The sequence below is a fragment of the Python bivittatus genome, unplaced genomic scaffold, assembly GCF_059951505.1.
Source record: "Python bivittatus isolate LINGU-HERP-01145 unplaced genomic scaffold, Pbiv_v1 ctg000980_np1212, whole genome shotgun sequence".
In the NCBI taxonomy this organism is placed as follows: domain Eukaryota; kingdom Metazoa; phylum Chordata; class Lepidosauria; order Squamata; family Pythonidae; genus Python; species Python bivittatus.
The window spans coordinates 36,135,276-36,153,111 of NW_028277125.1; the positions used below are offsets into that span (position 1 = coordinate 36,135,276).

Consider the following 17,836-nt stretch of genomic DNA (forward strand, 5'->3'; position numbering starts at 1 on the left):
TTGATTCTCAAACACAATGGCTTAAAAACACACATACACCCTTGATTTTTTTTTGTTTTGTTCCTTCTTTGCTAAATTAGTTGCTAATGAAAAATTATCCAAATTTTATCCAAAAATTATCCAATTTTTCAGCCAGCTATCCTCAATGGCTTACTATTACTAAGGTAATATTACCATTTCTGATGCTAAATTATTAGCATTTCTGAAGTTAGAATAGTGAAGAAAAAACTGGCAGCAGCAGCAATAGGAGACTCTAGCTGTCCTTTAAAAAATCCAACAGACTTTTAGTTGTTCAGCTTCTGAATGCTGTTTATGAAGGTTTCTATCCCTTCATAAAGAATTTTACTGAAAACCTTCTTAACTTTTAATGGGTAAAGTATTTCCTTTGATATTCTTAAAAGACAAAATTGTGATGCCAATGGAGAAAAAAGGCTTCCATCCACCTTCCCTGGTGTTTATTTTGTAAAATACTAGGATGATAGCCTTCAAAAAGCCTTATTATTACTTAGCCTTTGTGAGTTGTATGACTAGTTAAAATATAAGATTGTGTTAATAGTCATATACTGTATATTTTATAAAGTAATACAATCAGAGAGTCATAGTTTTAAATTACTATTTTGGCAAGTATTTGATTATTGCAGAAAAGGCACGCCTGTTGCCTGAAACATAATTCATGGCAAATTTTAAGAGCTGTAAATATTGTTTATGTAGCATAGAGGAGCATATTGCAAAGGGGATATTTTTCTAATTGGAAAGACAATAACCCTTGCTACTGCCAGAAATAGCACAAAGTGGTTCCAAAGTTCTTTCATCCTAGAAGTCATCAAGAGATGCTTAGCCACATTCCTACGTACTGTTATTTACACATGCTGTGAGGAATGGATGATATTGTCTAAATAATGTGATTTTTCCCCCCCGATGGGGTATACAGCATTTCTCAGTACATCGTACTAAAGAGCCTGGAAAGAAAGATAGTAACTTTTGGAAATAAGACTGCTGAAAAGGAGAAGTGCATTTTCTCATTATTTAGAGCATCTTATAGCCTTTCTGTGCAAAAAAGGTAGAATCCTGCAGTTCCCATTTGGAAGAATATTTTTTTAAAGAGCAAAATTAAGAAAGGATTTTTTTCTTAAATAGAAGTGATCCAACCAGAATTAGTTTGGGATGGCACAACACTAAAAGGCCACAGACTGCATTAGAAAAAAATGTAAAATTTCTGAAAACTGAATATTCTTCTGCCACAGTCAATTAATGTAACCATCAGAAATATTTGCATGTTCATTTACATTACCTGGTTGAACCAGTGTATTGTTCCCTCTACTTCTGATGTGTACTACAATAACACAACCTGCACACAAGAGAGCCAGCGCCAGGTTTAGGGAATTACTGCATAAAAACATAAGATTGTGGCAGAATCTGGAAAAAATAAACAACCAAATGAGAAATGAGCATGGTCAGCAGAAAATGTGTGGTGACTGTTGGAAAGACAACGTGAAGAGGAAGAAAGGAGTGAAATCCCTCGAATTTTGAACAACTACATCAGCTCTACAATTACGCTACATGATTGGCTTACGGGAACCATCTCACCATTAAAACTAGAACATTAAAGGTTCCAAGAACAAACAGGATGAAGAAAGGGTAGTAACATGATCACCAAAATATTACATTTTTCAAAATCCAAAGTAAACTTTTAAAATAGTATCTGCAGATGACAAAGGCCATGAAAGATCTTTATCGCCTGTTTCTTGTCGGTCACGCTGTTTTCCCCAGAGACTGTCTTAAGACAGAAGAGGACCTTCTTATAGTACTCTGTAGTCAGATCAAGGCGTATGTATGCACCAATAAACTAAGAAGATTTTATTTTATTAAAGTTACTTTGTTTTTCATTTTAGATTAAATATATAATTTATTTAAAAGTCATTCTGCTTTCCCTAAGAATGAGATGATTCCTGAAGTTAGCTATAAAAATTATTATTTTTTAAAACGCACTTCTGCCCAAATAAGGCTACCACTTAGGAACTTTATCTAATCCCACATTTAAGAACTGATATTATGAATTTGATTTCACAGCCTGCCCTTCATTTTTCTTAATAACCCATTTAAAAATATTCACAAATATTAGAATTCTCTGTTATCAGAAATATCCATCAGCGCCCTCCTATCTTTTAGAAAAAAAAGTTTTATAAGTATATTATTTATAAAAGCAAGTACTCCCACTTCTCATTTATTCTACAGAACTATAAATGTACAGATGTTCTTAACAAAATAGCATAGTAGTGGAGAAAAAAATAGGAAGAACATCCCTCTATACAGTTACTAGGAATTAATTCCAAATTTCATCCTTTCCATGGAGCCACCTCATCTTCATTACATGTTCATTCCCTAAGAAAGCTGATTGAATAGTTGAGCAGCTTCTATAGTACCAGACAGCTGAAACTAATTGCAAAATTATTCAGAATCAGACCCTTCACCATCATTCTCTGAATCTGATAATTCTTCCATCGCTTCTTCCTGTTTCCTCCTCTGCTCTTCTTCATAGGCCAGCAACTTCTTAAAGATCTCATACTCTTCAATTGAGGAGCAGGCTATTTCAGTCACAAAATCCTGTTCAGATGCTCTGATAATTCTTTTCAGTTTGGGATTGACAATTTGGGTCTGTCCTTTCTTATCAGGAGTTTGATAGCGTCCCAAGCGCTCCAAAAAACTTATTCGTTTATTTATTTCAGCCAGTGGTACTTGGAAGAAACCAGACTGCACTATTTCTGCATGTTTAATTCCCATCCTGAAATAGGCAAACTAAAAAACAGAGATTATTAAGTGAAAGAATAAACACTACCATTCTACTGCAAATAATGTATGTCAAGGTCACAGTCCAGCACAGATGTACACATAATTATGACTCTTAGTTTCAAGAGGCTTGTACCCTTAATAGATATATGCAAGAAAAATCTGGTGAAGTTCCCTACATCCCATCTACACCCAAGGCTGGAGATGAGACTCTGACATGTTTCTTTAGGCAGGTTAGGTATGTGTACAAGAACATGAGGCTTGGGGTGTTTTCACTCACATACTTTTAAATCTGTGAATCAATTTGTGAACAAATGATGTGAACAAATAGGGGCTACCCTATGTGTTAAAATTCAACATTAAAAATTATAAATAATGCTAATACTTAATGTTAATCCCTCAACTACTTTTTAAAATCTTTGTGACCCTCCTGCAGAGATAGGCATCCTGATTTCCAACAAATGATCTGGATTATGGCTCCCACAATCACTTCTCATTAGTTATGATAGCTGGTGCTGATGGGAATTGAAATCCAAGTAATCAATCTCTACTGTGGTAGATTATGGATCAAAGATGGGGGGGGAGCTCTATTCTTTAATTGCTAAATTCCTTTACCTGCACTTTTCTATTATTCCTTAGTAGAGGAATAGTATTTACTATTTTCTATATTTTGCCTCACTACTTTACAGGAAAATCAAACAGATGACTAGCCTGCCAACACCCAGGGCATTAGATTGTTTACTTTCTAAAGATGAAAAAGGATTTGGAGATTTTAATATAAAAAAAATGGCTATGGAAATAGAAACGTAGGCAGAATAAGCCACCCAGGAGAAATTGGGTTATTGTAAAACTTCACAGAATCAGCAAATCATAAAGTTGGAAGCAATCTGAGAATTCATACGGTCCAACCTGTTCTTGGTGGAGGATCTGCTAAAGTATTTTAGGCAGATGGTAATCTAGTCTGTTGGAGTTTGAAGATCTCCAACAGAGAGAAATATGCCATTTCATGAGCAACTAGTTCTACTAGTATAAACTCTGACCAAAGCAGAGTAGCGTGGAATAATTACTTCCTGTAATCTAGACTTTATGACTTGTCTATCGTTTTCTGAAATTATTACAACAAAAAAGGCATAACAATGAAAGGTTTGTGATTTTAAAAAATTCACAGGAGGAGGAAAATATAGCTAAAGATCAGTGAAATGAAAACATCAGGACAAAGCTTCTCTTGAAGATATAATGATGAAGTCTTTGGCCTTATATCTTATCTTCAAAAGCAAGTAATATCATAAAGTAGATTAAAAAGGCAGATATTTCCTAGGATCCATATAATAGATTTTAACAAGCAAAAAACAAAATGCATAGAAACAAAGTTTTCCAACCATTATATTATTAGAGGCAGTATCTGAAGGGGTGAGAAATGCAACTTTTTAAAAAATCACATTCTGAAAATATAGAAGATATATGAAATATCTTAATAAGACATATTTTTGATTTATCTAACATTTGATAATAGAATCTATTAAAATCTCAGGCAACTGTGTAAGTTTAGCAGTGGAAAAGTGCACCACACTCTGTGGAATCTGACTTTAGATAATCACATCAAAAAGGTTTTCTGAAAATATGTAATACCTGGAATTTGTATTCTACATCATTTAACTCTTCTAATAGGAGTTGTGGACACGTTCGTAGAATTTTTGATATTTGTGCCATTGTGAAAAGACATTTTTCCTTAAGGAGATGTTCTAGGGCCTTGATTCTCTTGTGTGGCAACGTAAGGATACTTGGAAAATGAACTGCCACGTGGTTAAGGCTTTCTGTTAAAATAAGAGGAAACAGATAAGATAGTGCTGACTAAAATCCTCTATTCTTTCTCTTTATCCAGACCCATGTATTCCTAGCAATATTAAGGGCAAACTAGTATGTTTTTAAGGTAATCATTTTTCTCAAGATGTTTCTCATAATGCCTAAGCATGTTCTCTCTAAATAATGTGTTTGGAGTATTTCCGAGTCTACTATTACATGTAGTACATTAGTCCCCACAATTATGTACTTAATTTACTGCCCTTATCATTACAAACAACCAAAAATAGGGCTTTCCTTGATTATTCCATTAAAAGGAAAAACAGCCTGCACAAGAATGGCTTGAAACATGAATGTTTTTTCTACTTAATTTTAAGCAAACATTATGAAGATACAATTCGTTATTTTAGTGACTTGATTTATTTATTCATTTATTGTATTTATATAGCTGACCATCTCACATAAAAGTGACTGGGTGGCGTACAACAATTAAAAATAATTCATTAAAAAATTACAAGTAAAAATAACTATAAAAGCATACAAAACAAGAGGGGATAATATTAATAAGGGAGCCATTGCAAAATCTCCCCAGTCCCCTGGGACCCCCAGGCCTGATCACATAGCCAGGTCTTGAGGGACTTGCAGAATGTTGAGAGGGATGGAGCTAATCTCATTTTTGGGAGCAGAAGATTCCACAAGGCGGGCACCATGGCAGAGAAGGCACATGTCCTGGGACCCGCCAAATGTAATTCCCTGGCAGACGGGACCCACAGCATGCCTTCTCTGCCATAAGGATTTAAAAAAGTATAATTTTACTCTGACCTTTCAAATAAAACTAGTAAACAAATCACATTCACTAAGTATCTTTTTTCTCCGTGTGAATTTCAGTAACTTAATTTCAAAAAACAAAAGTAAAAATAGCAAAATGGATGTTTTAAGCATAACAGAAGATTAAAGCACTTATTTTGTTCAACACAACCCCAGCATCCCCCCCCCGCCCCAGAAGTATGTGCATATATATGGCAAAATGATCCCATTTTGGGATAGCACTACTGTATACCCTTTGGTCCTTTGAGACTCTCCACCAAACCCCCCAAATGTTTCTTCTGGCAGCAAAAAGGTTACCTTTGCTGAAATAAAAGATGGTGGGTGAAATATTTTAATATTCTTTTTTGGCAAGCAACTGACATCTATATATAAGAAACTCAATGTAGATTAAGGAATTGATCCAGAAGCATATATTTCTAGCAATTTGAAGAATATTCAATTACTGTATGTATGATTAACTGAATATGCACACTTCCCTAAATATAAGAGACTGAAAAACTGAATGTATTGTTGACAGAATCTAAACAAATTAGAACTGAATAATCCACTCAGTTCAGTACATAAATTCAGCAATTGCACAGGAAGAACATTACCTGCATCTAAGCCAAGTCTCCTCAGAAGATCGGCACGTTCCTTCAAATGTTTTGGTGACATTCTCAGCAGTTCAGGCTTCTTTTCTAGGGTCTTCAGTATTGTGTTAGTGCTTAAACCCAGTAGGACTAACTCTGAAATTGTAGTCAAGTTTGACTGAAATGGTACATCCAGCTGCAAGCTGAATAGCTGTGTTATCTGAGCAGGACTGAATCCCAGACTAACATATGAATTTGTGGCCTCCCCTAGCTTCAAATGGTCCACATCAGTTGCTTTTACTACTTCTACCGGTGTAGTAATTAAAGTTTCTCGGGGCTTTGGAGAGCATTCATAGTTAGACCTATGAGGGGGCAAGCCTGTTTTGCTTTGCACAAAAGACCTGGTAGCAATTAATCTGCAATCTAGGTGTTGAGGAGACCACCAAAAGGCAACTGGTAATACATTGAGAGAAGGTAAATGGATACAGTCAGAGGCAAGGGGGAAAAAGCTGTGCTTCTGAAAGACCTACAAAAATAGATTTAAAAAGCAAATATATTATACATAATTGTATTTTAAAGGAAAGAACAAGCATCGTTGCCAGCAAATCAAAGAAGCTTGCCTAAACTAAACTAAATCCACTATCACACCATAGAATAATTTACCAAATATTAAAATTAGTAGTATGATAACCTGCTGCTCAATTTACATTATAATTTTACTTAATTAGGGTATCCATGTGCTTCACACCATTAAGATAAATTTATCACTACTCTACAAAATCATTTAATTGTTCAAAAAGTGTTACAGCTTACACTTAATATAACCACTTTTAAGCCTAATTTGAATCACAAAGGCAACATGAAATACTGTATTTTTAGACAACTGAGCAGCCAAATATATTCACAAATAATAGGTAGAAGAGAAATCCCACCAGGTCTTGATCAACACTAAAAATAAAAAGTAAATTGTTCTGCTGTATAAACTATCAAACATTGGGCACTAATATCTATATACAATACTACATTTTGAAGTATTTAAAAAATGTGTGTTTAAAGAAAAATATTGTTCTGTATGCAATAACAGAGAAGCAGTTTTTTCCAAATAATACTTCTGCAGCTTTTCAGGATATGCTGGTGCCCTAGTCTATTTGAAAGACAAATGTTTCACATCAATCAATGCTCATGAAACATAAACTTGAAAGCACATCTAACTATCCTATAATGATTTCATTGCACACTTTCAAAATTGAAATGCAAATTAACTGTACTTTAATCTTAAACTACCAACAGTAAGAAGTGGTTCACACAAAACATTTAACCCTGAACTGAGGTTTAAAAAAACTAAGATTGCTATGTTCACATGACATACTGCACTCAAATAAATTATAACTTAAGTGACAATCTGGTTTACACATTATTTAAAAAAAAAACTGGCTATTCTATAGCATACTAAAACACAGCGGCCTTGCTTTAGCCAAGTCTAGCATGTTGTGTGAACACAACCTACAAGTGACCAAAGAACATATGTAAATATAAAAGCTCAACTCCTCTAATATATGCTTCAAGCTGAATAGGAATTTTAAACTCTGTTTGCCGCTGTTAAAAAAGGAGAGTAATTTCAAATTAAACCTGCAATTCTGAGTATATTTACACAAGAAACAATCCCATTTTGCTTTGAACTTGTAAACATACTTATGTGTATGTATATACAGGGTGTACCCAAAATTAACCTCCACAGACAATTTATTATATAAATTACATTAAATGTTTGAATTGGTTGCCATTTTCTTTTAAACACTATATACACAAACACGCACCTATACATGTAGTAAATATACTTTTTAACGTACTTAATATCTCCACACATTAAATGAATGAATATAAAACCAGGTTCTGATCTTAACAGTCTGACAGATGAATCAGAATCCCTGCTTAGCATCACCCCTTTACCACGAGCAGGTAAGATCAACCCTTCCCTTCTTCCCTTTATGGAAGCATCCTCCTCTGGCCGCATAACCATGGACCCTGTGGATGAAATTGTCAGCACCGCTCGAAATCATTAGACAGCCTTGAGCATGCTTCCCTCCCATCCATCCGTAAAAGGGAAACAGCATTTCTATCTGACCGACATGTAAGGTTCAAGAATTACTTGAAGCACTTGCGCGACTGAAAGGACCACGTGAGTGCCACACACAGTATATCGCTGCTCTGAACAAGACAGTGTCGAGGAGAAACCCGGGGTGAAAAACCGCAGCGTCTGAGTAGAGATGCAACCAGATCTGAGCGGGACTGTAGGCAGAGCAACACGTCTTCAGCGTCGGTCCCCTGCCACAACTGGGCTCAATACAAATGCCGAGTGGGCTCTTAAATCGCGCTAAGCGATTATTCTCCGATGAGCCACAACTGGCTTGATTCATGCATTACTCAGTCGCAAACCATGGTTTACAAATTCCAGCTGCTGCGTTCACACAAGACACGGAGAGCTATATGTGAACTCACCAAGTACCTTTTCCTGCGTCTGTCTATAACCCATGAAAATACAGTAGCAATTCGCGTTTCTGCTCACAGATTATTTTTGAGTGGACAAACTTATAGTGCGAAGCATACTCACGCGCCAACAGCGGGCTCCCAATTTCACACTCCGCATCTCTCATAACTTTCGCTGCTGTGACTAGTAGAGAGAAAACGTAAGAGGAAGGTGTTCATGTAAACACTTTCCTTCCGAAACGGAAGCTGGAAAAAACGTTCCGTGGGGCAACCGAATGGCGATAGAAATACCTTGAGGTAGTAGTAAAAGGTCGTGAATTGAGATCAGGCGGGGCCAAATCAGAAAATGTGAATAGGTGGAGTGTTCGATTATCCTCCCCGACAATAATTAAGGGGGTGTCACACCTGACATTTATAAAGGGTTCCACTTGAGTAAAAGTCCGATTCTTATGGATGCTCATGGTTTTTATGTAGGACCTACCCGAACGAATCATAAATTACATCTCCACAGAACGAGTCGTAACGGTCACTGTTTTTGACACTGCAGAAGAAAAATGACAAAAACGTAGCTTTGTGCTACAGTTCCTTATAGATATTTCAATTTTACTTAGAAGCAAGTCATAGATCACAGAACTGTTTCTGATATTGCCATAGCACAAAACCACACAGAAGCGATGATGCCTCAGATCCATAATTTCACACTATATAGGAGTTACTTTTTAAAAAGCATAGGATTTATTACTGTCATGGCAGACAAATGTGACCTGTAAGACTCCGTGAATACTTATAGCTTGGATTCACATTTTTGGGCATTGTGACAACAAAAAACATCAACTCCATATTTATTTTATTTATCTCCACCCATCTCCCCCTAATGGGGCACTCTGGGCGGCTCACATGATCCATTGAAACAATAAATATATGTAAATTGACAGAAAACATAAAAACTATACAAAGCATTACCAAAAAAGAAAAAGTCCAAGAGGCTGATGGTTTCCAGAGCTGCAGACCAAAGGCTTCTAAGGGACTATCCATCTCCACACTTGATGTCTTCCCTCCTCACCCCATGCCAAGTGGCAGAGCCAGATCTTCAAATCCGTCAGGAAGGCCAGGAGTGAAGGGGCCAATCTCAACTCTGGGGGCAGGATATTCCAAAGGGTGGGGGCCACAGCCGAGGTCTATCTTCTGGACCCTGTTAATTGGAGCTCTTTTACTGAGGGGGTCCAGAGCATGCCCTCTCTGTGTGATCAGGTGGGATGGGTTGAAGCCATGGGGAAGAGGCGGTCCCTCAGGTAATCTGGTCCCATGCCATGTAGGGCTTTAAAGATGACAACCAACACCTTAATTTATAAATAAATAAATAAACTCCATATCTCTAAGCATTTCAGTGTGCAGGGAAAACGTTAAAGATGGACTAGGATCAGGGAAACCTAGCTTCAAATGTCCATTTAATCATGTAGTTCATTGGGATGGTTCATAATTTTTTTAGAAGTGGGATGGTTAAATTGGGTTTTCATAGTTATCTTGAATCAGTTTATCCCCATTTACATAATTTGTAAAACTTCTGATGTGCCTTATGCTGAGCTTGATTTAACTGTTTTTCTTATTCAGGTAATGTATTTCTGATTTAACCTTTTTGATTCTGATCCTTATAACTTCCTAAATTCTATCTTTGCTAAGATTTGTGGATCTTTCATTAAATGTATCTAACCAATTTTTAACTGAAACTAATATCAATGTAAAAGTGATACTAATCATTTATGTGACATTTGAAATGTGTTTGAATGTCCTATTCTAAGTTCAAAATATGGTTATCAATTTTTTTTCACAAATATTGTACGTCTTAGAGAATGTTAATGATTACATTTTTTTTCCTGGGAATTAATTTGGAAGTATGAAACAATAAAAGTTAACATATGTTTGGGACTTATCCTCCCATTACTACATTTTGGTCTAAAATGTGACATGACTTTATGATAGTTATCTGTTGAGAATGTGCATGTGTTTCTAGGCTTTATTCATGGAACATATCAACTTACTAAAATTTATATTCTTTTAATGGATGTTACAAAGAGAATTACAATACAGGATTAACAAGGATACTTGTTTGTATACAATCTACTGATTGTAGAAATATTCTTTGTCAATATTTGAATTTTTCAACCAATTTATTCTTGCGCTAGTTAGTGTGCAAAAAGGCAGTGTTCCCCCTTTTCTTTTTAAAATGTATATTTGTAATTTTTATTTCAATAAATTGGGCCATGCTGTTTTATAGGATTTCATTATGCTTAATTGAAAAAATAATTTTAAAGTGAAGTTTATTGGATGACTTGGAACTGTTTCTTTGTCCAGTAAGCTCTCAGTCTAGCCTTCCTCACAGGGTTGTTGTGAGGATAAAATGTTTGTTGTGGGAAGAATCATGCAAACAGCCCTGAGTTTCTTGAGAGGAAACACATAAAACTTTCATACCTGAATTAATAAGTACACTGAACAGAATATCCAGGATAAAAAGATGTTACCCCATATTCTTTGAGCAGGTCTATAGAAAAGAAGAATCAGTTTTCAGTGATTCTCTTTTCTTTCTGAGAAAAAGGCAGCTAATGCATAAATAGTCCCTGTGCTCTAGAACTAATGAGACTCTGTTCTGACCTGTTTCTGTTTTTAGTGTGATCAGGTAGATTCTACCAGTACAGTATTTTCACAGTGAAGCCAACAAAATAAAAACATGTATGTTCTGAATGAACTATTTCTCCTCCAGGTATTTCTCCATGAGGCATAGAGCCACCTAGAAGGGGAAAGGACAACTCCTTGTGGTGCCCTTGGTGTGCTATTTTACCTCCTCCTTTTGAAAGGAAACAGACACATAACAGCAATATTGATGGACATAAAAATGAAGAAACATCTTGAAAAGAAAACTGTAGCAGGCAGTCTGTCAAATTATGTCAACTAAAAATATTTACATTCTATTCTAACCAAAGCATATTTATTTTATTTATTTATGCAATTTCTATAGCTGCCTTGAGATCACTCTCCTCAAGGAATGTCCCTCCTGACACTTTCCCTGTTTTGGTCAAATGATGCTAAACTGGTTATGGTGTTCCTGATTCTCCTTTAGTTGGGAGGCTCATGAATGTAACTTTTCTTTTGATCAATAACTTACTGAGTGATTTTGGATAATTCATTCTCAGTTGAATCTATTTTATAAAAATAAATTGGGATTGGAAAGGGAAAGAGAAAGGAGTCAGGTATATCACCTTAAGCTCCCTGAAAAACAGCAGGATAAAAATAATATATATCCCTATTCTTTTTCTGTAAATAATGGGAAATGTGCAGAACAAAAAAAAGGATGAACGGCACAAAAGAGAACAAGACTGGACTACTGCTGTTCATGGAAAGAAACTAATATGAGACATGCATTAAAATACTACTGTATATTTTGTTCATTTCAGCAAATGATTTAACACAATTAAGTTTGAAGTTACAGCAAATATAATTCATGTTCTATAAAGTTCTCATAGTCTAAAATACAGTTTATGGTGAAAATTCAAGACACAAGACTGATCTGATTATTATGGTTGTGCAAAACAAGTGAACAAGGTGCTTCACAAAGTACATTAGCTAAACAAAGCACCTCTTTTCCTTGAAGCATTAAAGTATCCAGCTCCTCTGGAATATTCATAAGATTACTTTGAAGGTAATCTTGGATTTTCTGTGCATGCACGCGTAAATGTTTCCATTAAAATTGCCAGAAAAACAACTATTCATGTACATACATGTGCAAATAGCCAGGAACAGCCTTTGAAAGAAAACAGGTATCAGTTGCAAAGCATCTTTTTCACATGTTTGCACAGCCCTACTTGTGATTTAATCTAACTCTATCTGACAAGTCTAGGTTTTATGCCCAAGTGGGACAGCACCTAGTGAGGCCTTCTCTTGGATTATTTTTCAATTCCATCCTTCTGTAATAATGTCATTATATGCATCTTTTTAGCAAACTGTATAACATGGAATCATGTCAGTCAAAAATTCTGCACATACTGTCCCCATACCACCGTGAAATACATACGAAAACAGAGAGAACAGTGGACAGCAAGGGACAGAATATATTAAATAGAGTGTTGATTTGGCAGTAGTTGTTGCAAGCTACTGATGTCCTATTCTGTACTACATATATACATAAACACACATTCCTAGCAGAGCTCTTCCAAATATTTTCTTCTCTATATTGACTGGGTAATAGCTTCTTTTCTTCTCTGTGTGGATTAGGTAATAGCTTCCTTCACAATGAAGGAAAGGAAGGCACAACCTTGTAATATAACCAAAATAGCATTGAAAACATGTTCCACTGAAGCAGTCTTTAAACTGAACCCTAGTAAAATAAAATTCAAACTGTCAGTAGTATTAAGGATAGTTCTATTATTGAAGGAAATACTTCTTAGGAGAATTAGAGCCAAATACAGATGTTTACCTATCAAGTCATCAAGCAATACAGTCAATAAAGAGAAGTAATTATTTGCTGTGCTAAACTAATTTGAAAAAAGTGTATTGTTCCTAAACAGCTTAAGAAAGAACTATAAAATGTTCAATTGCCAATTTATAATCCACAGAATCTATTTTTTTTTTAAGGGAAGATGAATTTGCTAAGTCAGTTGAACTTTCTGATAACTACTTCTTTCAGCACAAAGTTTTTAAGCAAAACTCAGCTGTCAAAAATGTCTGGCTAGGGTCCTTTGTTGGAAAATAAAAGATCTTTAATTTCAGTGCACCTGTTGAATAACATACTAGAAAGCTTTGTTTTGTCTTGATATATAAGAAAATATTGACCTTGCATTTAAACTTAATGTGTGCAAAATGTTTCCTCTACTGTGAGGATTTCTCTGAAGCAAGATCATCTACAAAGCCAAAACACAGAATATTATAAACTCATATTGATTATCCCCTTTGGTTATGCATCAACTAAAATTTGTAAGATAATCTCTACTGGGAAGCTAAAATATGTAACCATCAAAAATGTTTCCTTTCTACTAGGAGAGTCATCACTTAAACAAAATCTCAAATGATGTTCTAATGCTTGAAAAAGAAAATGTGAAAGATACTGCTTCGTGTTTTCTTTCAAGAAAAGCCAAATATATGTGGAAACATAAAAATCTAAAAAATCTAAGATCAATAGTATCTGTTCTGCAGTCTAAGCAAAGATTCTGTTATGATTGGTAATTACAAACAATCATTAACAGAAAATAGACTAACCAAAATATACTAATGGAAACACAGGCTGTGATTACCTGCCCTCTCCACTATGGAGTTTTACTGTCTAGTCTCTCTCCAAAGCTACTGAATATCCATTTGCTGGTACCATTTTTACAATGTCAGTGGATGAAAAATCAAATATGCAGACTTAAATTATGCGGCTGAGTCCTAGATTCTATGTTATATATCCGTCATCCTAACTTGGCTGTAATTACACTAGTGTTTTGTAGATAGGCATTATGAAAACTAAATCCCCATATGTGGAAATTAAAGGATCATATCAGATGCGCTCACAGGAGGCAGAGTGAACTTGTAATTCTGTTGCTTCATCTCATGTAGCCATTATGCTCATCACACTGGTATCCTTGTGGCATTTTTTTAGTTTCCAAGGAAGAGTAAGAGTGTGTCCAAAGTTAAGATTTCAGTGATTCTGGCACTGGGAAGAGGTTGATGGCTCTTGTTCTGCAGAAGAGATAATTCCAGCAGGCTGGGAATTTGCTGGCTCATGATTATTAACCTCATCATTAAAACTCTGCTCACACTCCAGGCTTGGGATTGCCCAGGTACCACCATGACTCCAGCCAATGGAGTGAATTTTGAAACTGTTGTTTTCTAAAAATAAAATATTATTAATATTAATAAATACTGAATTGTAAATACTGTTCACCAGCCATTGCATACTTTAGTGTAATTCTGTATATGTAACAGAAGTGTCACTGAACAGAGCAAGATGTACTGATGAGCAAAACACACATAAATCTACACTGCAGAGAAATTTATTTCAAACACGTCTCTTGTGTGCTGAGGCCTTGAACCAACTGTGTCGAATGGAAAATACTCCCTTTATAGAATTCTTTGTAGATCTCATTCATCTGAGAATTCATGGTAACCTAAGAACGCTGCTTTCAGAATCCTGTCTCATACCTGGTTTGCCACAAGTAAATACTTTCTCCCATGCATAGTTCATCAAGTTTACAGGTTGGGTCACCCAAGGATCCCCCATGACCATTTCTAGAGTTGCCCGATCCTGTGGAAAAGGCTTCAGAAGCCCAGACAGGAGGCACATCAGATCTGAGGAAAGAAAGGAGAAACAACATATGTAACTTTTATATTAGCCTTCAGCTTGCCTTTCGGTTATTCTACTTTCATTGAATATAGTTGTAAGATGATCCGTTCTTACATTGAAATCCAGCACATTTCAAAGATCCTATACTCCTTATCACCTTTCCCAGTTTCATTTTTAATTACTTTCTTCTGTCAAGGTGGCTTCTATTAAACAGTGAAAACTACCGCAATAGAGTCAAGCTTTCAGGATCATTGGCTTTGGATTAGGCGTACTGTACCTATGCACATGTAATTTCCAAAGACTTACGATTTCAAATTATAGTCCTTCATGACTATTCTGAAATGGGCTTCTTTCTTGTTTTAAGATATTGTAACTCATTATTTGACCCAAAGTCCACATGAGAATAAAACAATGCAGGCCAAAAGCCATGCAAAAGAGTACCACTGGAATGGCACATGTTCATAACAGAAACCACAGTGAATTTTTCTCACAGGAAAGTCAAAACTATGGAATGGAAATTCAGAACAAAGAATTAGCAGGTAAATGAGAGTTAAGTGCTTCTTCTTGTATACTTTTTATATATTCCAGATCCTCCTTCTGAAGCTATCTATAGGAAGAGGTCAGCAAGCCTTTGTGACACATGATAGTTTGCAAAGTGTAATAAGAACCTGACAGTCTCAAGAAAGTGCAGTAATTACACTGATTTATTTACACACACACACACTTTGTGCTACCTTCTCCAGAGTTTCTAGGCAGTTCACATTTTAGATAAATCATAAATATGTATTGAAATATAAAATATAAAATACATCATGCAGTCACCTAATTCTGAGTAGTTGGCCCCCAGTTAAGTGACACCAGCTAAAGCCTTGTTGGAAGGGAATGGTTTTCACTTCTTTTCAAAATGTTAGCAAGGAAGTGGCCATTCTCATCTATTCCAGAGCAAGGAGGCTGCTACTAAGAGGGCTTATTCCCAAGCATGCTTATTCCCAATCCCACATCTCAGAGAGTGGGATTCCTATTCTACCATCTCAGCTAGGTCAAAATCGGCAGGCAGATTCTATTTGGATCAGACAGTTTCAAAGGTAACAAGAACCCAAGCACAATCAGCCCCTTGAATTGGATCTAGAGGCCAAATGACAAGAGTGCACCTCCTGCGGTATTGGTGTTACTCTGCTATACCAGAGCCAACCAATCAGGAAATGGCAGCTGATTTTTTTTATCAGCGATTGCTTCCAAATCTCCATGTAGAAAGCCTTAGGCCCTAACCATGGCAAAGCCAAGCTAATGCAAAGAATAATAGACATAGAAAGTCAAAAAGCTCAAACTTGTGTGCTGGTAGGTATTCAATCCTTCAGTTTCATCTTGACTGGGTATCTGAGACAGACCAAAATAGCTTAATATGAGCTATGATGCTGACAAAATGTAATGTTCTACCTTCTGCTGTCTTGGAAAGGAAGTGTAAGAAAATTCCTTATAAGGAACAGCTTGACCCATGTAGTAATACTGAGACCATTACTCATTTTTTTCTGGTCTGTCCCTCCTGCAGGGATATTCAGGCATGGTATTTTACACTGCTATTAACAAATTGTCCAGGACAGCCAGATTCATTTTATCTTTGGTATTTACCATCTGATAGAAGTAATACATCTCCTTCAATGTCTCTAAATACTTCTAAATTATTCGCAGATATAAAAAGATTCATTGTCTGCAAAAGTACAGAATCTGTGCCCTGGTATTTTATACTTATTAGATGTTCTTTTATTAGATATTATAATTTACGTATTATATCTTATTGCTCTAAATGTTTGTGGAAATAGCATTGGTCCTCCACTCTGTAATAAAGTGCGTAAGGACACAAACCTCTCCTCCTGCACTAACAGAAACTGTAGCTACCCATTCAAGGAGTATCAGAACCACTGGAGATCAGGGCTTCAATCCAACTATCATAGGCAATCCAAAAATATGATTAATGACACTGAACACTGCTTAGAGATTAAGCAGAACAAAGAGGAATGCACTTCCTCCATCTAAATCTGCGCACATCATCCACAAGGGTGACCAGTGCTATTTCCATCCCATGCGCAGACTGGAAAGGATCCAGATGATCCACTTCATCCAAGGCCTTCTGTAACACTAACCTGATGTCCCCAGTGAAAGTTCTAAAAACTTCTGGGAGTACTACTTCTTGAAATGTATGGCAGGTATTAAGCAGCAAGGATTCCCTCCTCTTGTGAATAATAAAAGACCCAATGTACCAATAAGAAAAGTGCAATATATAAACAATTAATAGCTCAGAGAAACAGACATGGAGAGACAAAAGTCTGCTCATGGAGGAAGTCTCACCTAACAAAATCAGTAAACTATCAATTCCATTTGCAAAGTTCAGGGTTCTAGTAATATAGAAGTTCTGATTAAAAAGCTAGGTATCATTACAGCTCCAAAATACCTGTTTCTTTGGACATGTCAGATGGAGGACCAGTCTTCCATAAACTGTATTGCATAGAAAGCTTAGCTGAAAAATTATTTTCTTTTCCCTTGGCTTATAATTTGTAAATACATTAGTGAACTACCCACCAACTGACACATTGTAAGGAGGTCGCAATACAGCATCCATTGTTTCTTCAAGCTCACAAAAAGGATTTTCTCCAAAGACTATAGTATAAAGGGTGATACCTAGTGACCACATTTCCAGTTCTGGTCCTGAATATCTATAGAGAATTAAATAGTTAAGGTTCATTGGGTTTACAAACAAAATCATGCAAAATAGAAATGCAAACAAAAGAAACCTGTACTTAAAAAGTAGAATCAAAAATGATAATTCCTTCTTCCCACCAAACAACATGTTGTTCTTTCTCACCTTTTTTTTTTTCCCTGAAGCTTTCTATATTGTTGAGAAGAGATCTGGTTGGGGGAATGGGGGAATATGTTTCCCAATAGTAAGGGAGAACTCAAAATTATTTGAGCTCATTTTATTAATTTTAAATAAGATAAAACTCTTTCATGGTCTTTCCTTACATGATTTTTGGAGTTATTGTACAATCCCCTCCCC

The 17,836-nt window shown here is 35.9% G+C and overlaps 2 protein-coding genes across 2 annotated transcripts in view; both read right to left on the reverse strand.

Annotated features, from left to right (window-relative positions):
- Nucleotides 1-139: 139 nt before the first annotated feature.
- On the reverse strand, nt 140-8,820 carry MTERF4 (mitochondrial transcription termination factor 4). Its single transcript, XM_015887947.3, has 4 exons — nt 8,596-8,820; nt 6,009-6,510; nt 4,417-4,601; nt 140-2,796 (listed from the first exon to the last, which is right to left on the reverse strand). Exons 1-4 carry the CDS (start codon nt 8,629-8,631, stop codon nt 2,449-2,451), a joined length of 1,071 nt encoding a protein of 356 aa, XP_015743433.2. The 5' UTR covers nt 8,632-8,820; the 3' UTR covers nt 140-2,448.
- A 2,657-nt stretch (nt 8,821-11,477) lies between these two features.
- PASK (PAS domain containing serine/threonine kinase) overlaps nt 11,478-17,836 on the reverse strand; it is a 37,221-nt gene continuing 30,862 nt past the window's right edge. The window contains exons 16-18 of the mRNA XM_025166237.2: nt 17,362-17,495; nt 14,643-14,789; nt 11,478-14,330 (exon numbers count right to left, since the gene is read on the reverse strand). Of these exons, the coding sequence (XP_025022005.1) occupies nt 14,140-14,330; nt 14,643-14,789; nt 17,362-17,495 (472 nt within the window). The 3' untranslated portion in view covers nt 11,478-14,139. The remainder of the gene's footprint in view (nt 14,331-14,642; nt 14,790-17,361; nt 17,496-17,836) is intronic.